The sequence below is a fragment of the Etheostoma spectabile genome, chromosome 17 (assembly GCF_008692095.1).
Source record: "Etheostoma spectabile isolate EspeVRDwgs_2016 chromosome 17, UIUC_Espe_1.0, whole genome shotgun sequence".
Taxonomy (NCBI): Eukaryota; Metazoa; Chordata; class Actinopteri; order Perciformes; family Percidae; genus Etheostoma; species Etheostoma spectabile.
The window spans coordinates 24,308,798-24,334,754 of record NC_045749.1 but is presented as its reverse complement, the minus strand read 5'-3'; the positions used below and the strand labels follow the sequence as shown (position 1 = coordinate 24,334,754).

General features: G+C 41.5%; 2 protein-coding genes across 2 annotated transcripts in view; both read right to left on the bottom strand.

Moving 5' to 3' along the window:
- Positions 1 to 25,957, bottom strand: LOC116705646 (synaptic vesicular amine transporter). The gene is made up of 16 exons (XM_032542008.1): positions 25,855 to 25,957; positions 25,566 to 25,745; positions 19,209 to 19,545; positions 16,765 to 16,823; positions 16,582 to 16,665; positions 14,699 to 14,791; positions 14,168 to 14,257; positions 13,944 to 13,987; positions 11,641 to 11,701; positions 10,428 to 10,523; positions 8,323 to 8,401; positions 7,181 to 7,232; positions 3,264 to 3,327; positions 3,052 to 3,171; positions 2,354 to 2,487; positions 1 to 731 (listed from the first exon to the last, which is right to left on the bottom strand). Exons 2-16 carry the CDS (start codon positions 25,696 to 25,698, stop codon positions 624 to 626), a joined length of 1,554 nt encoding a protein of 517 aa, XP_032397899.1. The 5' UTR covers positions 25,699 to 25,745; positions 25,855 to 25,957; the 3' UTR covers positions 1 to 623.
- LOC116705643 (synaptic vesicular amine transporter) overlaps positions 20,378 to 25,957 on the bottom strand; it is a 38,405-nt gene continuing 32,825 nt past the window's right edge. Inside the window, exon 18 of the transcript XR_004335982.1 lies at positions 20,378 to 20,387. The gene's annotated coding sequence lies outside the window, so the exon portion shown is untranslated. The remainder of the gene's footprint in view (positions 20,388 to 25,957) is intronic.

Genomic DNA, 25,957 nt, shown 5'->3' with positions numbered 1-25,957 from the left:
TTTACAGTATTAATGATTTATTCAATAAAAACAGTACGAACAGCAGATTTAAATGATCTTTTTCTCTAAAGTTGCCATACTGCAAGGTTCTGTTCTTATGAAGAGAGCATGTATCTATGTTGTGTTTTAGAATACATTCCTCATCCTCTTCTATAACAAACAACAGTTTCTTGACATACCACACAATTACCCAATATAATAGCAACGTGCACAAGGTCTGGTAATAATAGTCTAGACAGCATCATGGACTTACAGTAGATAGAAATGAGATTTTTAATGGCCGACGAATGAATGAAGACAGATTTGTATCCAAAATAAACCACTAAAGCGTACTTGTTGCTCAGCACCCTCCTACTACCTTAAAGTGCTTTTTGACACATCTTTCTACTGAATAAGGCTGTTGGCTAAAAAAATATCTCTCACACAATGCGCTCGCAACCACAGATCAAGAACAACTTTGGTTTGCTCCAGTACAACTGCTAAGAAGACACAGAACAGTGAAAACTGAATGCGGGACATTCACATGAAATATCTTGTTTTTTTTCTTCTGTGTTCCTTTTTTTTTTTTTTTTTTACAACAAAATAGATCCTCTAAAGGGTTAACCTGCATGGCTGCTGTCCTGTTAATCATAATCGTCATATTCTGGATCCATGTTTTCCCCCTGGTAGTACGTCCCCTGTGTGGAGTAGGACCTCGTCTTCATTGAACAGTTGGTGTCCATCAAAATAGCCTGGAAAGACAATTGTAGGAAAACTGTCACAAAATGTGTCAAAGGTGAGTGAAATACCTTTTTGTTATGCAGTAAAACCCAGAAGCACATGTTGCGCTTACTTCAGCACATGATCCATATTTGGGGAGTTTCAGGGTTTTACAGTCACGTATTATCCAGTTATATTACATATATACAGTATGTGTGGGACAAGGTTCATTCAGGGTACTTCAAAATGAATTTGGGCTGAACGATATTGTGTTTTAGCATCAACATCACGATGTGCGCATGGGCGATTGTCACATCGCAGGACGTTGCGATGTGGACGCTGAAACTTTTTTGCTGCTTGATACTGTAGAAAAGTAAACTTTCATTGTTCTCCTTTTACATGATCCTAACCGTCCGACCCTTCCCCTTTAAGACAGGTAGCCATGTGGACAGCCCCTTTAAGACAGGTAGCCATGTGGACAGCCCCTTTAAGACAGGTAGCCATGATGGGCAGAAACCTGGGACAGACTTTGGCTCCTGGTGGGTCTGTCTGGCTTGGACTTTGACCACTAAAGCTTTTGAGAGTGGGCTCCCGTGTATTTTATACACATCTCCTGGCTACATAGCAGAGATGTTGGCCCAAATCTAAATATAATGCTTAACTTTGATTGTTTCATTGTCATGGCATAAGCAGGATACTGTAACTCACTTCTAGCCAGGTATGCAGTTATGAAGAAAAAAAAAATGCAATATCTCTACTTCAATAGAATGGATATGCCATTTATTGTATAGAATATGGACTTTGGGATGTTTAACGCATCTGTTTTAACGCTTGGTTGTGGAGCTACATGGCATTCAGACCTAAAAATAATGCAGGTAAAACTAGAACTGCACCAGTTCTAACTGGGTCCGAGCTGTCCACGGGAGTCCCTCTGATGACCCGCGGAGCCCGCCTACCTCAAACCCAAAGCACGGCGGCAAACTTTAACTTAAATTTGTTTTATACAATCATTCTAACAGCAGTAATGCATTTTTTGGGGGGTAGTAGGGCATGGCCATTTTGACCAATCAGTACACAATTGTAGGCATGGCCCTAGATCATGACCTCCAAATTTCATATAATTCAATGTTCATATTTTTAGTGCCCAACAATGGCAGAGGCAAATCTGGTCCAGAGCCTAAGAGTCACATGACTAACAATCTTGAGTTTTACGTTGATAGCATTTATTTTGGACAAAATATGCAAACGTTTGTGTTTTTGATGGTAGCTACAAAGATTTGTTTGTTGGTAATTTGTGCATTTTTGAACTGAGCAAACTTTTTTTGATATTTTTTTGTTTTTGTTGTATGTCTGAAGATGCTATATGCAAAGTTACAGGCCGATCAGGTGAAAACCACAGGAAGAGTTCGAAAAAGTAGGTGTATAGGGCATATCTTATGTCATGTGATCCAGCTTGATGTAAGGTTATTAAATGTGCGATGTGTAACCGTGTAAACCGGTCTACTTTGATTATAGCGGCACCTGTTAGTCCACATGGGTCATTTTTGATTTGTGAGGTGTAACATTTTGTTGACTTTGCCTTCCAGGGCTTCCATATTTCTTTATGTTCATAGAGGAGTTCATTGACTGTATGCATGTGTGCTTTGAATCTTACAATTTTCTCTTCTTGTCCCGGTGGACTCCTGAGGAAGATGCAAAGAGGAGCAAAAATAATATCCACTATTCCAATGATGGTCATCAGCCAGGGGAAGCCAATACTCTCAGCTATTGATCCTCCGATGGATGGACCTGGATCAGTCAGGGACACATCACACACAACACTTCTTTAGTTTGGCTTGTTGGATTAGAGCAGCACTTTGCACTCCAACTCTCTACAGACATATGGTTAGCAACAGGTTCAGTTAGGGTAAATACATGTGCCCCTTGACCTTGTGTATATAAAAATGGAATAATGGAATTTTAAAATCTTTGCGATTTGACACAGTTGTATTTGGGCTAATCTGAATCTGGGATAGATATACATTTTGTTAAATATTCCAAATATTCTGAGTCAACATTCTAGGTTAAATGCTGTGATTTGTTACATGGAAACACATATTGTACTTGCTGTGCAATAATCACAAATGAGTGCTAGAAGATGCATAACCAACTGTTTCTATTTAATGTCGTGGTTACATTCCTTTAACCTAGACACCACGTAACACAAGCATTAGCTGGAAACACATATGGTCATGTCCTTATAATAACTGATGAGTCAGGTCAAAATCAAGATGAGCCAATGATTTCTAGAGATTGGACACTTTTTGTTGCTTCTCAAATTCAAATAATCATCATTTCATGGTTCCTTCTTACCTAAAGCAAATCCCATGCAGAAGGCCACATCAGCAATGGCATACACACTTCCATAAACAGACACATGGCGCAGGTCCACCAGGTAACCCATGATGGGCATCATAGACGAGTCCACCATGCCTGTAACACAGCACAGACCATACAGCTCTCACACACTCAGCCATGGGAACACTTCAGTACTTCATAAGCATAGTATTACATGTATGACTTACCAATGGCAAAACCAACACCAAAGTTTGGAACAATCAGACCATAGATGTTTCGGGCAAATGGAACCTAGAGCAGAACAGATTTACAAAAATGTATATTTATGTTCATTCAATTTGAATTTTTCCATTTTGAGTATAAATTACTAACATTTTCCATTTGGGAACGTTGCATTCTCCATGTAGTTGATCTACTGGCTGACAAATTTAAAATATTGTAAATGTAAAATTTCGTGATCAAATTTTTATTTAGAAATTAAGAACAATTACAGGGCCAAAAAAAATACAGAGTGGAAAGACGGGAAAGAGGGAAACATAAAAAAAACACAACAGAAAGAGTGACGTCCACAGCTTACAAATAATTCATGCAGAAACAGACATATACACAGACAAACACAAGACAGCGGACCAATCACATGCTCAAACAGAAGGTCAGGCTGTAGCACAAGTCTGTAGCATGGAGCTCAAATGCCAGGCCAAGTGTCCAGAGTCCTTTCTGGAGCTCCCCTCACGTAGAGAGCTCCATGTACACAACATCCAAAGAGGAAATGGTCCATGTACAAAGAGACAAGAAGTAGTTTTCATTGTATTGCAATCATTTTAAATACCTCACGTTTTTGAGGTTTAGAAATCTGGAGGGCTGTCAAATCGTTAAGAAGCAAAACAGTGATAACAACAGGTATAGTAAGATTAACCACGGAGAAAGTTTTGAATATTGTTCCAGAATTGACCAACAGGAGAGCACTCCCAGACCATGTGGAGATATGTACCTTGAGCTTTTAGTGGGCAGAAAGTGCATAAAGGGCTGTTAATAATTTTAATGTGGTGCATTTTCACGGGGGTGAGATATGTCCTCTGAATGAAATTGTAGTGAATCTGCTGATGATCTGCCATCCTCATTAAAAATGTCTTTTGATGATGAACTCCCCTTTGTTCCCATTGTGGGGCTTTTATTGGCCTCCAGCCAATCAAGAGTGCTGAATTATTGAATAATGCTATCTATGTAGCAATATGTTTCAGCCAATCTCCAAGTTTTGATAAGATGAGTGGTAATGGGACCAAAGCGTAGCTGGCATTGTTTGTTAGAAACATTGGCAAAAAGAATGTCATATCTGGGTTAAACCAGGTGAGAATGGGTCTCAACACAAAGGACCAGAAATAATGTTTAAAGTTGGGAACTGAGAGGCCACCCTCCTCTCTCCTCCTCTGTAGAGTAGATATCTTAAGTCCCGGCCGCTTGCCTTTCTAGATACATTTTAATACAGCTGATTGTAATTTATGCCAATAACCAGAAGGAGGGGAGAGAGGTGGCATAGAGCTCACAAAACTAATCCTGGATAAAACACTGAATTTTGACCACTTAAGTACCGGCTTGAATCGACATGAGCAGACACATCCATTTCCCATATCTTTTAAAACGTACGTCAGAACAACAGAATAGTTATGTTTAACAATCTGGTTTAAGCAGAGGAAGACCTCAATACCTAAATATTTAAACTGCTTAACAATGGGGATGTCGGCAGAGAGGGTTAAGTTGCAGACAGAGTCATTTATATGAAATAGTGCCGACTTTGACCAGTTAATTTAAAGCATGATAAGCTTTCATACTCCTGGCATAATGATATATATGATATATGACAGTGAGGAAGAGACTGAGAGGGGTTTTCTAAAAAAATGCTAAAGACAATGCTGAGCATTACAAATGCATATGAATGACACCATAATCAATTGACAAATGGCTTGAGCCTGAGGCTATAGAGAAATGACAAATAATAGGCAAGTCAAGCTGATTCAACCAGCTGTCAGAGTGGGATTTAGCCAAAGAAACCTCAGATGCATGCAGATTGGAATAAAATGTCTGAAAGATGTATTTATTTTCACAGGTTCAGTTCTAACTTTACCATCAGATTTCTGTTTCAGAATGTTGTTTATCTCTTTCTTGACTAGTGATTGTTCTAAAGTTATTATATCAGTAAAATTAGTTTGCAACAATGAGTATAACCTGGTGAACTCAGCTTCAAGGTTTTGCAGCTTCAGTGACTTAACTTGAATGCATTAGACCAGAATATTATGATGTTGCTCCTAATAAAACCTTTTATCATCTCTCACAATATCCTGGGGTCTTCTACAGAAGCAACATTAATGTCTGCAAATATCTGAAATTCTGCTATAAATTGAGTGATATAGAATTCATTTTTTAGTAAAGAAGTATTAAAGCGCCATCTAACAGCACGTTGAGGCAGACGGTCTAGGGTGGTGACGTAGAGAACTCCCTTATGGTCGGAGAGTGCCATTGGAAGCTTTATTAATTGAATTAAATAATTTAGGGGATGCCATAAAAAGTTGTATGTCTAGCTGAGAAAAAGGAATAATCCTGACAGGTGGGATTAACTGCACACCAAATATCTATAGGACCCAAACTGCTTGCCCATGATTTCAGAGCATTTGTGGCTTGAGTCTGAACCCCAGTGGCCTTTGCCTTGACCGATCAATATTTATGTCCCATACAGCATTGAAGTCCGCATCAACAACAAAAGAACAACCGGTCAACTCCAGCATTTGATTGGTGAGCGTACCAAAGAAATTGCCTTCACAAACATTAGGTGCATAAACTGACCAAAGTGCAATTTTCTTAGAACTATATTCCACTGTAGAAATCACAATTCTGCCTGTATCTGACCAATAGGACAAAACTTTAAGCAGAAGATTCTGTTTAACAACAATGGCCCCTCCTTTTGTTTTTGAGCTTGCAGAGGAGGATGCAACCGTGGGATAAAATCTGTTGGCTAAGCGGCCACAGAGATGCCATCCAAAAACACAGTTTCTGTAATCATATCAGATAACAGTGCAGTAAAACTAGGACACATTAAGAGATTAAGACAAATCAAAAGGGTTTGGGCAGTTGTTTTAATCTTGGTCTTCTTCCACGGTGTTCTCCATGGTAAGATACGAGGCATAAGCTGCCTCCGTGGATGCAGCCCGCTCCATGTACTCATCGGCAGCCTTGGCGGGGGTGAAAGCTCTGTATAAACTACCTTCCTTGACTGGTTACTGGTTAAAACAGGAGAAAATCCAGACCCTTGACTCGTGCTGAATCCATGGCTTGGTAGAAGGCTTGGCGACGCTTGACCGTGAAGTTGATGTAGTCCAGGGAAAAGCGTATTTTACTGCCAGAGACATCGGGCTGAAGAATAGCTTGGCTGGTTCTGTAGCGAAGCACATTGAAAATCAGCGTGCGAGTAGTAGTGCTGTTCTTCTTTGGGTGATCACTGTAAATCCGGTGGGCTCTCATTATCTAAATCTGAACAACTACCAGATCCGAGAGCCATTTAGGCAGAAAGCGCGAGAGATAGTGACGGGCATTGGAGCCGTCCAACCCTCCTTTTTGGTTTCTGTCCTCCATGTCTGCCAGCTTCACCTCCATCTCTTGTAAAGCCTGGACATGGCTGTCATGAACACTTGAGTGTTTTAGATTGTTCATGTCAGATCTGATAGAGCCAAGGCTTACTGCCAGAGATGCTAGCTGAGCATGAATAGCAGTTAGCTTCTCGACGTGCTTCTCGACTTCCACCTGTTGAATCTCAGAGAAGCGTGGTTTGAAGTAGCTCTTCTGTTCCTCCAGTACTGCCTCTGCAATGACATCAGTATCGCTGCGTGGCACTCTGCCCTTGTTTTCCATTCTGTTTTAAGTCATTCTGATGAGCACACAGTGGTAAAATATCAAAGTTGGAACCATATAACACAACTATTTGGCTTCAGAGTTCCGAGGTAAATGCCCACAACACAAATCCTCCTTAGAATTCAGTTGATTTAAAGCAGCAACATCTCTGCTCCATTCCCTAAACTCTTCAGTGACCCTCCAGTGCTCAAATATCTGATATCTGAAGACCCACTAATGGTGTAGTTGTCAGCCTCATACTTACACAGATTACACTGACTCCAACCAGCACTATTCCAATGAGAGCACAAAGCCATCTGTCAGGGAGAGAAGCCAGGGTCAGTGTTATCAGAATCAAACCACTTTGACAAAGATCAACCACAACAGTCTTTGCTTAAAGTTATTAAAGATTTTTTTCATGCATGTAACACATATGTACATGCATATGGTTAACATTATATTTTATCTCATTACTTAGTTTACATAAACATAACTCATAAAATAAATCACTTTTTCTTGACAGAGTTATATACCGCCCAATATCATCAATATACCACAGAGGTTGCTTAAAAGCTGGGAATGAACAGTGTAGGTGACGCATCTCTATAAGCATGTGTATTTATTATTTCGGCCAGTAGTTTTTATTGGCAGCCCATGGCAAATGGACTTATTTTTTCCATGGGGGTAATGTGGAAGGGGCGTAATATTTTTAAGAGGAAGAAGGAAATAGATAGATAAGGTTCTAATGTAACAGGAAATCACCATTATGACTTACCAGAAGATATTACTGAAGTCCCCCCCATTCAAAACATTCCCCTTTTTCTTTCAGGTAATACAGCCAGAATTCTACTTCAAAACAATTTGTGACGTAGCACATAGTGTATTTCCAGAAGGCTTTGGGGGCTTAAAACTATTGGTCCCACTGGGGGCCGCTCCAACCATTGCCAAATGAGCTCCACACAACTCTCTCTGGATTTCTCAGTAGGAGTATGTCCAGAAGATTGGCCACCCCAATCTTCTGGACATGTGACTTTCCCTCGCGGACACTTGAGTGAAAATAATGACTTCTTCTTAAAGGATTATCATGTTTTTTGCCGTCATTACTTAGAATTACTCCTGGGGACAGCAGTATCTATGTACTATAGCTTTAAAGCAATTAGATCATTTATTCTATTTGATGGTCTTTGAACCTATTCACGTACTAAGCATTCATACATTCTCGCTTCCTCTTCCGTACACAACCCCCCCAGCGCTGGATCATCAAGGCCTCAATACAGCCAGCCTCTCAAACACAAAAAACACTGAAAACTCATTTAGAGGGGTGGAAACAGATACCACATCAACAGAGAGCAAGAGAGAGCAAGAGAGAGAGAGAGAGAGAGAGATAAGGATAATTTCTCTCCTTACCTTCCCATCTTGTGCGCCAATGTGCCGAAGATGTAGGTTCCAATAAGGTAGGAGATGGACGCTGGTAAGAAAGCCACGCCTGGGAAACAGACAGACACATAGAGAGAGAGCGAGAGAGAGAGAGAGAGAGAGAGAGAGAGAGAGAGAGAGAGAGAGAGAGAGAGAGAGAGAGAGAGAGAGAGATGAGAGACTGGAGGTGTGGGCAGCCTTTCTAAGATAAGCAGATCTCTATCAGCGCCTCATCACTGAGCCTCCGTACATCTTCCATTGTCTGTAATAAAGACTTGTGCTTTCCACCTGCCAGCACATGACACCCTAATATCCTGTTCCCCACTCATCCTTTTTATCTGACCCAGACTCCATACACAACCCACTGGAACAAACTAATAACACCAAAGACTGCAGAAAGCCTGTGGATAGTTAATATCTAGCAGGATAGAGGAGACACACCTTTGCACTATGGCAAGTCTTGAAGTAAAAGATGCATGTACTGTATATAATGTAAATTAGAACATGTGGAGCAATGACGGATGATATTATTTTGTTAAAATATAAAAAAATAATAACCAGAGAAAGTGAGTATCACTCCTAGCAATGTGTTTTTGCATTACAGTTTTTTGAATACATTCTTCAGAAAGGTGAAGTGAGGTGAAGCATTTTGTCTTTTCAAAATCATGACTATTATTTAGTGAGGGTAGAACAAGGCTTTTTGCATTGAAGGAGATCTGTTGACCCCGGCTAAGCTGGGCAAGCCAAAGACCAGTTTGAGGAACGCCTGAACCTGGCTGTACTGTCTGGCCTTGGATGCATTTTCAATGCCACATGCTGGTAGAGCACTGCGGACTGTCACATGGGTGGGGGAATGGAAGGTGTCAAATATGATGATGTCACACTGCTCAGCCTTCTCTTGAAGGCTTATGCCTGGGTGGCAGAAAAGAAGCCTCTGGCTAACTGTTGATCCTCAGATTCAGGGCCCTGTAACTGAGTTTGCTTTATTAGAACTGTTGTCAGGTCAACAAGTCTTTAAGCCCAAACCTTCACAAGTGCAGGCTTAAGTGTGGTTCACATAATATGGGATGTATGGTAGTGATGGCAAAGATTCCCATGTATACGACGTGCGAGTGTTCACATTGTGGGGCAACTCGAGATTGTGTGATTAAAGAGCTGGTTGAGTGGGGGTAAAAAGATTGTGCATTGACAATATATTATTATATCCATTACATTGAATGACAAACTTTATCCATTCTTTTTAATTTTTTTTGGCACTTATGTATCATTAAGTCCCATGTCGGACAAGTTGGTACTCTTAGAAAAGTTGGTGGAGTTATGGCCTGGATGTTGATGTGTACACTATTTACTAGTCAAAAGAGTATTTTTTGAAGGGGACAAAGATAATGCAACCAAAATTGTACTAGTATAGGATTTGTGTTATTAGTGAAGCATGGAGATCGTGCCATCATCCTTCTTCTCAAAGACTCTCTCTGATTCAATGGAAAAGTTACTTGACTAAACTAATCTTTTAAAAACCATTAATCTATTAGTTGCAGTGTTTTTGAAGTTTAAAATCAAACCACCAAAATACAACGACATTGGAACTTATCAGTGTGACTGCTTACACAATTATTTTTAAATAATTGAATGTATTATAATAATATGTACGATTATTATTTACAACACACAGCATGGTTTGTAATAATATTTTAAGGGGGAAACCCTGAGATGGGGAAGGTCCAGCACCCCCAACCCTCCCACAATATCATTAGTTGAGGCTGATTTACAGCCCGGCGGAGGCTCCACACAGAGCTTTCTCTGCAGCCTACGTCAGTGTCCTGAAGTTTGTACTTATGTGTTGGTGCGTTTAGGATCTCTTGTGTGTGTGTGTGTGTGTGTGTGTGTGTGTGTGTGTGTGTGTGTGTGTGTGTGTGTGTGTGGTAGAGTGAGTGAGAGAGCGACGGCCCTTACAGTTCATTCAAGATTACATCTACTTGTGCCATGTTAAGCACCCCCATTTGTGTGTGCATTTAAGTGCTACAAAGACAGACAGTCTGCTGTGTGTGCATAATGTGTATTTTCTCAGTGAGTCCTGAAGAGAGCGTTGTAAATACCTAACTGCCATTTCCTGGCACACATGGTCTCCATCATCCAGATCGGCAGCGTTGGCTCCATCATGGCAATGGCCATATTTCCAAAACAAATGGCACCTGGGGAGGAAGATTGGACATAAGTGGACAAAGTGTCAATTATACTCTGTTTTTGTTCTTGGTCCCTATTTGTTCCTCCTACCACTACACACACACACACACACACACACTCATGTTCACGCGCGCACACACACACACACCATCCTGCTCTCTTTGTTGCTGTGTTGTCACAGTAATTGACGTGATGGGAAAGGCTAACTCGCACACAAATGCAATTTTCCTGCCACATATGTTTGTATTACGCTTCTTGTGAGAACCATGTGGTGACCACACGTTTTCTCTAATTCCTAGCCATACCCAGAAAAAGGCACTTCTTAAATCTTGTGATTCTGTCCTTCAGGTGATCTGAGACAGTCTTTGTGGCAAGTCATGGATGTAAGCCTCTGCAGGGAGAGTGAGTACATTCGTGTTAATGTTAGGAAAAGGTTGTGGGCGAGCGTTTAGGAAAAGAAGAACAGGACGGCCGTATACAGTGGATGGGTTGGGTTTAGGAAAACAAGAAAGCAATGGTTGGGTTTAGGAATTGTGACAGGCGGGACACAATCTCCTGTCTCTTGGGGGAATGTCCTGTGTTGTTTGACCCATCCACCCCCCCAATCAACCGCCCAAACCACGATTTTCGGGCTTTCATACTACTTGCTGCCATTGCCGCTCTTAATGTTACGTCATGTTCTCATTGACTTTACTTTGGCATTGTTTTCCTTGGTGGCCACACTTTTCACACATTCCGTGCATACACACACACACACACACACACACCGAACGCAGTGTTGTTCACAGCGTTTTTCTGATGGATAGATGACTCTTTAGACAAAAAACAAGATGTAAGTCAATGTATGGCTGGGTTGGATCAGTGGTGGAGCAGGCGCACATGTACTTTGAGGCTTATGCCTTGATGCAGAGGTCCAAGATTAGAATCCAACCTGTGATGATTTTGTGCATGTCTTCCCCCTTTCGCACCTCACTGTCCTGACAAAAAGTGAAGGCAGAAAAGCCCAAGAAATATTCTTAAAAAAAAAGATGCAGGTTAATTTCTCTCGCTGCTCTTTTCCCAGCCCCTTTATAAAAGGAAATGTTCCACTGATGCTTCTCCTAAGTGCTGCTATTATTTTCTTACCAGCTGCGATCAGAATGTATGGATCCTTCATCAGTGTCAACAGCGGGGTCCCCTTCTGACTCTGTGAAGGACAAAGGCATAAGAACGAACAACATTGTATATTAAGTACAAAAAGCTTACACCATATCCCTCAACCCACTTTACAAGACTCAGGTTACCAATCTCAGTTATAGAAAGATTTTTTATACTTCCTTTGTATGTTTGCACACACTGCCAAAATCACCTTTAAGATAGTCTCGCTTTGGATGGACATCTCACGCCAGAGGACTAACAAACGCCAAAGGTCCCTGACCAAGCGTTGCTTTTGACGCTCTGGGAGTAAAAATGTGTTGAACATGCAGGTTGGTACTCTAAAAAGTACCACATTTGGTACACACCTCTATTGTGCATTGCTGCCTGCCTCTGTGGAACCTAATTGAAATGTCTAATCATTTTTTAGAAATGCATTAGATAAAGAATACTGAAAAGGTGAAAGCATCTGCTAATGACCCCAAACAGATTATCTCGTAAACTTTGCTTCCATCAGCAGATCTGTTTGGCTAGTATCTCCGCTAATATATCAGATCATGTGTCATCCTGAAAAGAAGCAGCAGAGCATTCTCTCTTGTTTCATTAATTAGTGTTCAAAAACTATGTCTAATGAGTTCATTGTAGCCACTGTGAGGTGCTTTTCACTCTCTTTATTTCCTAATAGCCCCATAGTATCCACCCTGTCCCAATCACCTAGCTACAATTACAATGAAATCTCCATGCAGAGGAATAAGCATGGAGAAGCAGACAAACATGACTGACATCAATGGGCTCTTCCATTGTTAAATCAGCCTTGAGTCACGGATCGATACATTTTCCGATTACCACCAAAAAAGATGTGACAATGTATATTTTGAAATGCTTTCCATTAATTACTTAAACAACTGAGTCGTTTTTGTGCCTAAACGGTCGATGCCACATGGCGCTTACTTTTTGTCACCTGAACTCAACCGTAGTGTCCGCTAAAACATCAGCCGGGAACATCTCTTAGTGCCCTGTACCCTGCTCAAAGCCCCCTATTAGCCTCTATTCTCTGGTGACTAGACTACCAGCTGCCGCTGATACGATGGAGCTCTGTAGCCAGCGTCATGACTTCTTGAGCTCTTCCACTCGTCCAGTAGCCATGACCGTCTCCGTCAACTGCTTTAAACATGCTCCATTCACTTTAACAGAAAATTGCGTTGCCTGCATCTTTTCACGACAACCCTCACAACAGCAAAAATGTATTTTACACTATTATTTTGGTTAAATTTAGCAGTTAATTCACAGTTCACTCTGAATCGTGAGTGTTTATTCATGCAGACCACACATCAACTATGAGCCGTTACATCACTACTCCTTTCCTTGTACTTTTATTTCAAAGAGCCTTCTAATTGGCTGTTGCCTGGTGCCTCTTGGCAGCCTTTGTTAAAGACACATATCAACTCCGTAGATCAAAGAATAGAGCCGGTACTGACAAAAGATTATTTTAATTACTTCCAGTTCCCTCTCATTCAGGCTATGTGGGCTTATACAGTTTTAAGTCAGTCATTTTAACTTTAGCTTGAAATGGATTGCAGAATCGAAGGTTGGATCCTGAATGTTAGATTGTCCCTGAGTAAGGACACTTTGCTTGGCTGAATGTCAGGCACTGTAAAGCAGGGCTGTAGTACTTGAGTCCGGTCTTGGACTGGAGTCCGGACTCAAGACCGTTTTTCTATGGACTCTGACTCGCTAGTATTTGGACTCGGACTTGTCTTGGTCTCGGCCACTGGTCTTGCCAAATATAGCTTTTCGTCTCGACCGAGTACAGGTGTCTTTATTATGTTGATAATAATATTGGAGGGAAAGTGAAACACAAAATGATTGTCTCAATACTGTCATGCATAAGAATTTTTTTTCTGTCCTGGACTCGGTCTTGACTCGGACTTAAACCTTTTTGGATACGGTCTTGTCTTGGACTCAAACCTCTTTGGACTCGGTCTTGACTTAGACTCGACTAGTCCTGGTCTTGGACTTGTCTTGGACTTGACTAAGGTGGTCTTGACTACAGCCCTGCTGTAAAGTAGTATGCACTAGTGTCAGGTTAAAGGTTTTATATACAGTAAGTGTTGTCCATGTTACATTTACCAAAGGCCATGGAGGTTTTGTTGCATGTCCTCCACCTTCTCTGTCTCTCTCCACACTTCCTGTATTTATGATCCAATTAAATCAAAATATTCTGCAGCTGTAAAGGTCATCTTAATGAAGTAAGATGAGCTTTAGGAAATGAATGATCAAGCAAACAAACTCACCTCAGGTTCCACCTTGGTGGGCTGAAGAACAAAGAGCTGCAGAGCTGTAAAGACCCACACTGAATTAATTTAATGTAAGACTTTGATATCTATGAGAATACATAGTAATTCAAAAATGTATGGCATTGTGTTCAACAATGTTGAGCTCACACTTTATCTTTAACATTCCTTCTACAGTGACTATTCTTGGTGTGGATGTACAGTAAGAGACAATGTAACTGTACCTCCATCAAACAAAGCCAGGAACGCCAGAATAAGGAAAGGAGCCGTCTTCCCAACAAACTCATACATCACACTGCCGAAGGGGGGTCCCACTGTGGACAGAACACGGCATGGTCAGTGGTGGAGAGATCAACTTTAATATCACTACAGTTAATGCAGCGTTGCAACCTAGTTCATTAAGACAGCTCACATTGCAAAAACATTTAACAATGAGAAGTTTACTAAAACCATGGAATATATGTTTTCACTTGTGTATTAAAAATGAAATGGCCCCCTTAAGCCTCAACCATTTCTACTAGCTTAGACTTTGACTGGTTGTAGAATGATGAGTGTGTATGTCCTTGGTCACAGCTTTATGGTTTCTTGAAGTTTTGATTGATGTTTCATAGAGGATGAGAATGTTTTCATGGCTGTGTTTTCTTTTTCTTCCAAAAATGTCTTAATGAGGACACAGTATTAATGGTACATGCGCTCCATGTTTGGTCTGTTGTCACATTTAAAGAAATGTCTCCTGGTTGGACTACGTTACATACCTAACACTCCCAATGCCAGCCCCCCCAGGGCGATTCCAATGGCGTGGCCTCTCTCCTCATCGTCTGTATACACACTCGCGAGCATTCCCATCCCTGAAAACACACATATGAAAAGATCCTGCACCACGTATCACTGGATCAAGCAGAATAACCATTACTGAGACAGCAAGTCCTATAAGAGATATACAAGAAATACTGTGTGATTGATATGAGTGCTACTGTAGCTAGTTCCATAATGATGATGACTTTCTTATTATATGAACCTCAATTGTATACAGTGTATATAGTAGGGGGTTCCTCCTCTGTTTCTCTTTCAGCTAGGGGGCCAGTAATGGTTGCAATTACATTATAATAATGTCTAATTCTTTGAGATCTCCATGCAAGGTTTGTTGGGATGCGCACACGTGAGAGAGTCCCAGTAAGCTTCCAGAAAGCACAGATAATTTAATGCTCTGATGAGAAGCTTTACAATTGTTACAATGGATGTCAGCGATTAGGAAACCTCTTAAGATTATTCCCTTGTTTGCAGCATGCAGCCAACTAGGTACTGTATGTCTATATTTTACTTTGGTTAATGTCAATCTACATGCTGTGCATGTTATTCTATGTCCATATGAAGCTAGTCTATATCAACAATGTTCCACTTCCGGGATTGCTCTGGTGCCACCGGAAATACCGGTGGATGACTTTCAGGCCAGATGTCTTTCTCTGTGTTGGTGTTCTAACCTCCGTCCCCGTCCTCTGTCTCTGTGTTGGAGCTCTAACCTGCGGCTGATTTCTAAGGACTATGGTTAGTTGGTCCTCAGATCTCTGCAGGGTAAATCCAGACAGCTAGCTAGACTATCTGTCCAATCTGAGGACCATGGTTACCTGGTCCTCAGATCTCTGCAGGGTAAAACCAGACAGCTAGCTAGACTATCTGTCCAATCTGAGGACTATGGTTACCTGGTCCTCAGATCTCTGCAGGGTAAATCCAGACAGCTAGCTAGACTATCTGTCCAATCTGAGGACTATGGTTACCTGGTCCTCAGATCTCTGCAGGGTAAAACCAGACAGCTAGCTAGACTATCTGTCCAATCTGAGGACTATGGTTACCTGGTTCTTAGATCTCTGCAGGGTAAATCCAGACAGCTAGCTAGACTATCTGTCCAATCTGAGGACTATGGTTACCTGGTCCTCAGATCTCTGCAATCTGAGGACTATGGTTACCTGGTCCTCAGATCTCTGCAGGGTAAATCCAGACAGCTAGCTAGACTATCTGTCCAATCTGAGGACTATGGTTACCTGGTCCTCAGGTCTCGGCAGGGTAAATCCAGACAGCTAGCTAGACTATCTGTCCAATCTGAGAACTATGGTTACCTGGTCCTCAGATCTCTGCAGGGTAAATCCAGACCACTAGCTAGACTATCTGTCCAATCTGAGGACTATGGGGCACCGTGGCTGTGTCTGTAGCTTAGCCACGCCCATGAGGATTGTAATTGGTTTAAAGAAATGCCAATAAACCAGAGCACGTTTTTCTCCCATCCAGGAATACAGTGTGGACTAGACAGACCTTCCTTTGCAGCGCTGTGGAGGAAGGTCTGGCAATTCAAGACTAATATTAAGCTAATGTTTCTAAACAGAGTTTTCACGGTAGATTTGGAGAGATGTTCAAAATAGCAAGGATGGGGGTCTTCATCCCCTGTCTAGCATTGCAACATTTAGGCTACAAACAACCCATAATGCAACACTAATTTAAATAACAGACTGACTCAATAACTCAAACCAATATTTATTCAATGTCTACAGTATTTTATTTAATATGAATGCATTCAGATGAGCTGAATAGCTGGACAGATGACAGACTGGATATGAGCATCATAGGGTGGGTGTGGGTGTCTTACCAGCAACAGAGGAGCAGGACGAGCCCACACCCTGCAGGGATCTGGCCACAAACAGCAGAGCGTAGCTCGATGAGAAGGCAAACACTTCACAGCAGCAGGAAGAAGAGAAATACAGACAGAAACATCAGGCATGCTGCAAGCATTCATATTTCTGACAATGACGAAGCAGTGATAGGAACTTACTGATTGTAGAGAGGAACATGATACAGAAGCCAGCAAATAGAGGAAGCTGGTATCCAATTCTAAAGGGACAAAGAGAAAAATACTACATTTAAGCTAATAATTAGTTTTAGGTGTCTACGCACACAGATACTGCACGTAGGTTAAATAAATGGCTTCATTGAAATAAACCTAAAAAACAACATATTCACTCAAACTCACGGTTCTCTCTTTTCAACATACAGCCCCCCCATTGGCTTCAAATAACTCACCATTGCCACTTGCCTGCTCCTCCGATAACATTAGCCGTTAGCAGGGTTAGCATGGTGACATTAGCCACAATTAGCCAGGACCAGTCGGGATCACATTACTGGCAGTGTCTCAAGTATTTTTGCGAGTAACCAACTCGGGTACTCTAGCTATAGAATTCAATGTGAAGAAGAACACAAATGTTGAAATGTACCTAATGTGATAATTAGATGAAGCTAATGCTTAGCTACATGTTCAAGGTGAAATTAGCCAACCCAGCATTCTTATGGGCTCTAAGCTGTCTCCATCTTTCAAATCCATCTCCAATATTGACCCGGGGGGGGGGCTGTAACGTGACTGGGGACATTAGTGGTTGCACTATTACCATTAATTGCACTTTATTATTTTGTTCTATGCTCTATTGCACATATTTTGTATGTCTTGTTATGACATTTTCATATTTTTCAAATAATTAATAAAGAAGTTCTAATTTCAAGTTAAATGCATGGAATTTTAGAAAAAACTTTTTTTACCGTGGTATCGAAATCGGCATTGAGAACCGTGTTATTTTACTGGTATTGGCACCAAATACTGAATTTTTGTTATTGTGACACCCCTACCATAGACACAAAGCATTTGCAGAAATTCTGTTTTTGCATGACACGTTGTTAGCCTGACATTTTAACAGGAGGACTAAGACAACATCTTTCATTAAAATGCTAAAAGCCGAGCTGTTGTATCCCCCATAGATCCTGGACATGCTTGACTTGCCTTGTATCGTCCTCTGTCAGGAGGGAAGGTGACTAACAACAGGTAATGTTCCTTGCCTCAATTACAGCATCTGAGTGCCCATCGGAGACACTAAATATTGCTTTTGAGGTGAGAACCAATAATGTTGGAGCATCCACGCTTCTCCCTCACCACTCAACATTTAGCTCACATTCTACTACAGCACATTCTCACATTCTAGTACTACAACAGTACTATTGAAGCTACATTGGCCTTCTATGATGGCAGCAGTCTCTAAGCTGCTGCCTGCATGGCTAACAGATGCTGACAGGTAGTTCATTAAAGCAAAGCCATTATTGTTTAAAAGAGGTGGCCATTGGGTGGCAATAAACCAACATATTACCTGACATATTTGAATAAAGTTGTTATGGCTGACGTGATACAAACACTTACCAATTTAGACATTAGCTGTCATTTGAAGTCATGTTTCTGGAAGCTTTACAAAAGAAAGTCCATTATTCACATTTTAGCTCTGTTGTGGTCTCAATAACATATTTGATATATAATGTCTGCATTGGTGGTGATCATGAGAGTAGTGTACTCCTTAATGGAGTGTAAGGCTTTGAGACGCATCATTTTGGAGGCAATTTGTTGCCTGGCTGCCTGACATTTGAGTAACTCATCCAGCTATCCATGCAAGAAAACAGACAATACACAAGCATACACATGCAATCACACACCAACATGACATTAAACTGATTTCCCTCTCTAAAACCTGAAAAGGGAGTCTGTTGCTGCTCTTTCTCTTCAATTTCTGTTGGATGTTGAATTAGAGAAGAGCATGTTGCTCTCTGGCGGCCTTTCCAAAACACAAAGGGCAATTTGGCCCTGGGCTAGCAGGAAGCCTCTGCGGCCTGAAAGGAAAGCTGTCATACTGTGATGGTCCGGCTCTGTCATTTGTTAATTGTTTTGTGTGTGTTGAGTTCTTGCATCATGTCAGAAAATGCCACATACAGCAGTGTAGTTATTGTAAATATGTTCTAAACATGTATTTAAAGGACCTAATCACTGCTGTTATATACTGTAGACACATTGCATTTGTTACAATTGCCAATTTCTTAAGTGACCAGTAGGACAAAGTGTGATGGTGGTTACTACAAAGTCAGTGTTTAACACATGATACGGTGACAGCAACAGAGTCCAGTACGAACCAGAAAGCCAGATCTATCCTCATGTTGGTTGGGACTGAATGATTAAGTAAGTAAGGGGAATTATATTCTAGGATGAACGGCAATTTGGCGTTCTGATCATTATGTGACAACTACATGAATTTGGATTGCGTCTAATGATTTTGTGACTAATTTCCAGGCTGCTACAAAAGCAACAATAATGTTCCGGGTTGCCTGTGAAAACCCATAACCAGCTATTTCCCCAGCTGTAAATGCTAAATAATAAATGTATCCACACAGAGACACAAGAGAACAGCCTACCTGTTTGTGAGTGGGCCTATGAAGGGGTTGGTAATTAGCTGTACGGTGGCCTTGGAGGCGAACAGCATTCCCACTTTGACATTCTCACTGAGCAGCCTGCTGGCAGACTGGGGGCAGTCAGAGGAGTTGTGTGGCAGCTCTGTGGCAGCAGTGACCGTAGGAACCAGGTCCGGGGACCAGGCTGTGGCGTTGAAACCTGAAGACCTCACAGTGTTGTCGTATAAGGACACAATGCTGTGGAAGGTTCCTGGAGCTGCCGGCTGGGACGCAGTGATGTTCTTCAACACTACGTCTGTTGACTCATCCAGATTGTACAGGTAGCTGGGGATGATGGGAACTAGAGGCCAAAGAGAGGTTAGAGGAGGTTGGTGCAATGAAATATGACACGACCACTGACTGATTCACTAGCATGATGCTATTCCAAGGGCAAGGGGGATGAGAAACCTAAGCCAAGCTTTAAGAGGAGCTGCAGATGACGGTAAGAGTTTTGCGACAATCTACCAAGTTTGTTGTGTGGTGAATTGTGACAGGCTGCTCTATAGGAGTCTGAACCAAAAACTCAGACCAGAAAAGCTGTATAACAGCTGCTCTTTAACATTTGAATGAATGCAGCAGGGCTGCCAACTTTTCCAAAAACCTTGGAGTGAGATTTGGGGGGGCCAACCCATATTTTGCCGCGTACAAAGCAATTTCTTTGGGTCTTTATCCTTTAGGGTTTAAATTGGGATTTGTTATATGTGGGGAGATGGGGCTCTCCCTAGGGGGTCTGGGGGTATGCCCCCCCAGGAAAAAAATTTGAAAAATAAACCATTAAATGGCACTTTCTGGAGAGTTTTTTTGCAAAAAAAATGGAGAAATCAAGTCTTACATGATATGTGCAAAACTGTAGGGTTAAGAGCCTTTGTGTTGTTGTAGTATCAACAGGTTTTAGGGCATTCAGCATTTACATTATTAACTTCTTATGATATAAGAACTGACCCACACAATGTGCCAAACATAATGAACCACATGAAGAGACGGTAGCATATGTCAGCAACAGCTGAGAAGATTTGGGTCTGTGGGGAACAGGTCCAGGAGTCCCTGGTGTAGGGACCAGGGACCCAAAGTTAAATTAATGTTGAGGGATCAACTAAGACCACTGAAATTCTAAAGAATGAGAACCACTGAGTTGCATAAATTCTAATCCTTTAACCTTTGTGCCAATGTTCAGTAATGTTTGGCTGTCATCCTCTGGCCCCACTTACTGTTTTTACTTTTTTGTGAAAATAAAGACTATTTGTTCATTTTAAAAAACATCAAATTAATTATTTACAGTTACATTTAGAGATGCAGAGGTTAGAGATGCACAATAGTGGCCCAACGTTGCAGTATATATAGTATAGCTCAGATGCGTTTCACCAGATTTCTGCTCATATTTACAACTTTGTGCACATTCAAAATATAACTCCTCCCATCTCTGTTGTCCGAGATGTGGAGAGTTGTAATATAGTCTGCTGTGCATGTCATTCCTCTGCTGATATGATGGATCTCATTCAGACCGTCTGACAGACGCAGAGGCCCATTTGGGTCTCTGGTCTCTGACAGAGTTTAGAGGTGTCCGTACGCTGCTCTTTATCGGAGGTCTACGCATGGATGCAACGCGTCACTGCCCCCAGCAGAGCAAGTCCACTACAATGAACTGAAGTTGCTCCACTACCAGCCGCGCTGCTCACCTCTATCTTTACAGAGAGAGTGGACACGAAGCGACGGACGGGTCTGTGATAATCAGAGCTCATACCTGAAGCAACGGACGGGTCTGTGATAATCAGAGCTCATACCTGAAGCCGGGGAAATGCACCTGGGATGGCTCGTGAAAAAAATGTTCTCATTTTGCGACAATTTGAAAATTCCACATACAGGGAGCGCTCTTGAACCCACTCACAGTCTCTGAAAGCACAACTAGTCTATCACAAGTGGCTCAACAGTTAAAAACATAGATAAACTCCTCTTTCATAAATTTGACCGACCGGTGTTTCGGTTTAACTGGTTTTTGAGTTAACTGGTGATAGAGGCAGATGTGGTGTAGGCGTGGTCTCTCAGGACCCATTCCCGACTAACCAGGAAATAAACATTATTATCGCTTTCCTTCTATTTCACATTTATTTGTCAGTGTCTTGTGAAACTTTACGATAAAAACGAGTTGCTGAGCATTAATTCCTGCCCCGACAGACATTTATGCAAACACTTGCCGTTGTCGTTACGAACTATCATCCGTTGTCTGGCGACTGTGTCTCTTACTGCACGTCACGGTACACCCCGATCGACTTGTGACTATAACACTTCACCGTTAAAGCACTGTTTCTGAAATGTAAGCAAACTGGTGTATTATATAGGCATACTGTTGGAATGATAAATGTGTCGATGTATGTTAGCGGGGGACGTTTCATGTTATCTGTTATTTATTTGACCCTATCACTTCTATGTTTCGAAATGGGATTTTTTCATATAGGCCTACTGACTCAACTCAACTTCAGATATCATTCATAGCATGATGTATGTAATATTTAAGGCATAGTGAAGTTTTGGATATTTTAAATTACACTATCTGGAATGTTTTTGTAATTATGGATATCTAAACTTAAAATAACTATTAACAATTGGATTGTACATATCTGAAATTGCATTGTTTCCTAACTATAATGTTGCAACTATTCAGACATTCATAAGATTGACTTTCTACAACCAACACTTGCTCGAACTCCGGCACTTCAAGTCAATTCTACAATATGTGCCAGACACCCAGAGCAATAAAAAATACGTTTCTCTTTGACCCACTGTGCTATATGCAATATGCGTTTCAATAAGCGAGAGGTATCATTTGTATCTGGATGAATGAGTAGGCATTCTGTACATTAAGGAACGTGATTGTAAGGTTGCAACTTAACATAACCCATCGTAGCCTACATAAATATAATTACATCTAGCCTATAAATGCCTATGTATCACAACGTAATCTGAGCGGATGCACATGTTGCCACATCTGCATTCAGCTGGGTGTAAACCTCATATGTAGCTTATGTTTTACTTACAGGCTGTATTGAAATGTAACAGATATCAAACACGTAATCCATGTTGTAGTAGGCCTACTGTTATTAAATTAACTTGTGATGCCGTTGCAAGAACGAAGACCACAACGTAGGTAGCTGCAGTGATGCCTGTTTGAAATACTGCAAACGTCAATAAATCGACAAAATGTTCATGCTGTCATTATTTGTGTCATAATTGTGTTTAAAGTAATGGTAATGACGTTTAGCATTGAGTCAATGTATTTCCTTTAACACGACCTAAATCTTACATTGCATATTGAGTTTGAATTTGTGCACCATGTTGACGTGTGGAAACTTTGGTTTTATTTTCTACAACACAGCTGTTGTGTTGCCCATGTTAAATATTAGGTATTTGTAAGTGTAAATGAATCGATATGAGCCTATGACCGATGCTAGTACTTGTTGTGACACAAGTTAATCGGAGCGCACTGAGCGCTGTTCTGCTTATTTCAGCGGTCTTTATTTGTGTTCCATCTGCAGAGTCAGCAAACACTTCAGAAGGTTTAAATAAACGTCATTACCAACACTTTAAACACAATTATGACACAAATAATGACAGCATGAACATTTTGACGATTTATTGACGTTTGCAGTATTTCAAACAGGCATCAGCTACCTACGTAATCATTTCTGCGGAGTTTCTCATGGCACACCTACACCACATCTGCCTCTATCACCAGTTAACTTAAAAACCAGTTAAACCGAAACACCGGGCTGACACTTCAGCGTGAGAAATCGGGGGTGTGGCGTGTGCGCGTGTGAAACCTGTCAAATGCGTGTGTCTCACGGCCAATGCGTGAGAGTTGGCAGCCCTGATGCAGACAAACATCATGCCTTTCCAGAAACAATGTCCCGCCTCCTCTAGACAATCATCCTTGGTGTTCACCGTCATCATAGGAACTGTGGACAGGGAGCCCGGTGGATTGTGTTGATGGTAAAAAGAATGTGACATTTCACAGCTCTGACTACCACAGAAGATTCAGTTCACCTCCACTGTATTGGGGGTGGGAGACGTTTCAGAAGTTCAGGCTGAATTTGGGGGAAACAATACAGATTATATCTAAATCTTTTCCTTTATATGGTAGGGTGTGGCCATGAGTGTAGCCATAGGGTTGATCATTCAGTGCTTCAACCTAACATGTTTCATAGATTTATCTTCTACTGTGCAATAAGCTGGAACTCTGTTTTTATGGCATTTTTGTGGATTGTATGGCTTTCTAAGCGAGTTTTAAGCAGAGAAGTGACAGCAAATGAGAGGAGGAAGAAGCTCAGAGCAACATGCAACAAAGGTTCTCGGTTTGCGTTTCATGGTCAGCACCCAAAACCCCAAGGCCCCGGGGTGACCCCACACCCTGACATCCTATTATACTGCTGAGTGGAACTTTATGTAGGAGGGGGTAATATAGCACTAATCATGACGGGATGCAGGAACACACTCACGGGCCAATGATGCTGCTGGTAACACAAAATAAAGACATCTGGACAGCAAGACCCTTCAGAGGGATTCAGGGAGACTAACCAGGTAGAGGGAACTGGTAATAAAGAAATATCTACCTTTTTGATTTTTCACAGAAACATGTTGTATGTTCTCACTTGACAAACGCTGAATTAAAACCTTTCGACAAGAGCCCGTTGTGTTCTGCTGCTGCTCCTGAACAGCGTTGTCAGTTTGGCTCTTCGCCCTCTTCATGATGCAACACCCTCAAACTACTGTCAATCAGCACGTAGCTAACCCTCTCTTCAACAGTGGAGTTTGTGATTGGTTAATAAAAGAGTTAAGCTTTGAGATATTAAAGTATTAACCAGACGGAAATTGTTGGCTTTGGCTAAAGAACTAAAACTAAAGCTACAAAAATAAAATGATAAATAAATGACATTTTAAATTTTGTAATATAAAGAAAGGAATTACAAAAATCATGAATAATATATTCATATAATGAATTGTGATAGTGGACATGAAATGTGATCGAGGATTTTGAATTCATCATTGATTGAACATTCATTTGATTTAGACTTTAAAGGATGCATGTACATATTCTGTCTTTATGTTACGGTCAATGATTCGATTCAACCATTTTTAATAATTGTGCATCACGTGCCAAGGTCTGCTTCATAGTGGAGTGATCTGCTGTAACAGCCTTAATTCAAGATATTGTCTCTATAAAATTCTGTGAATAGATGAGAATGGTTCCAGCTGTCAGAACCAGATGCAGTATGGAAGCTGCAGGTCTGACTCCCTGGTCCAACACAGACGTCTCTGATTGGCTACAGACCTAAAACAACAACTGCTCTCACTCATTAACTCTGACCTTTAAACTTTTATTGTATAACCATTAGTAATGGTGTAAACTATGTTTTAAAGGAAGAATCAATAGAAATGTTCATTATGTAATAGATGCATTTTATATAATCAAAATACCTAATATATGATATGGTGTGTTTTAGAAAAGAATGAAAGGTATTTTAAAAGGTGCCCCACACACACACACACACACACACACACGCACACACACACACACACACACACACACACACACACACACACACACACACACGCACACACACACACACACACTGTTACAGTATAAATTGAACATGAGACCGAGTGTTTGAGCTGTGATTGACCCGTGAGTGATCAGCTGTGAACGTGCACGCGGACAGCTGCTTCAGTGAGCATCGAGAGCTTTGGAGCCGCTTTAACTGACACTGAGCTTTCTTTTGGCTCTTCGAGGAATTTGATATGATAATAACAAATATTGAAGGGGACGCTTTTCCATTTTTCATATTGGGGATGACGTGAGCCCGTCCCCGGCGGCGATCACGCGCTTGCAGCCTATACAAGTATGAGTTTAGGAAAATAAGACCAATACACTGTATTTGAATAATATTATGGGATGTTACCTCTCTGCCAGCGTCAGATGCAGGTTAGAGTAATAGATATATAACCTGAGCTCTCATCTGGTTATGTCAAGCGGATATTTGAAAGTTAAATGTCGCCTAATAATAATAAAAAAAAATAAAAAAAAAGTGTCCCTTTGGTAACCTGCCTCTTGCTCTCTTTTGTCGACATATAAAATGGACTCAAGACTATGAGGGTCTGATGGGGGGTTGAGTCCCAACCCGGCGCTTATCTACTGACTGACTGACTGGAGCTCCACAGACCCGGGGCATCTCTGGACAGACCTGGGGACCGGGACTACCTGTTGCACCGAGAAGAAAAGAAAACACTTTGCAGAGATATCCGAGGGGAGAAAAGCAGGGGTGTACCTACCGACTACAGTCAGCAGCATGTTATCCAAGAGAAGAGCGACGAAAACAATGAAGAGACTCAGTTTCCTGGACTGTCTCTCCTCTCGGAGCCATTTGATCAAACTAAACTGCCGAAGCGCATCCAGTCCCCCCATGGTTAGTCCCGAAAAGAGCAGGGCAATGGAACGGACGACGGAAGCTCCTGGAGAGAGACAAGCGCCAATGATTGGTCAGTAACTTGAACAACTATCCCCCCCAGTCTGTACCCTGCTGAGAATGGGAGGCAGAGCGCTGCAGAGCATGCATCTTACCTGGGACGCGCAGGGGGCCAACAGCAGCGGCAGCAGCGCGCTGGGAGGACGGGGTGCTGTCTTTCTACTGACTGGAGCCTCCTCTGACGTCACTCCACCTTTA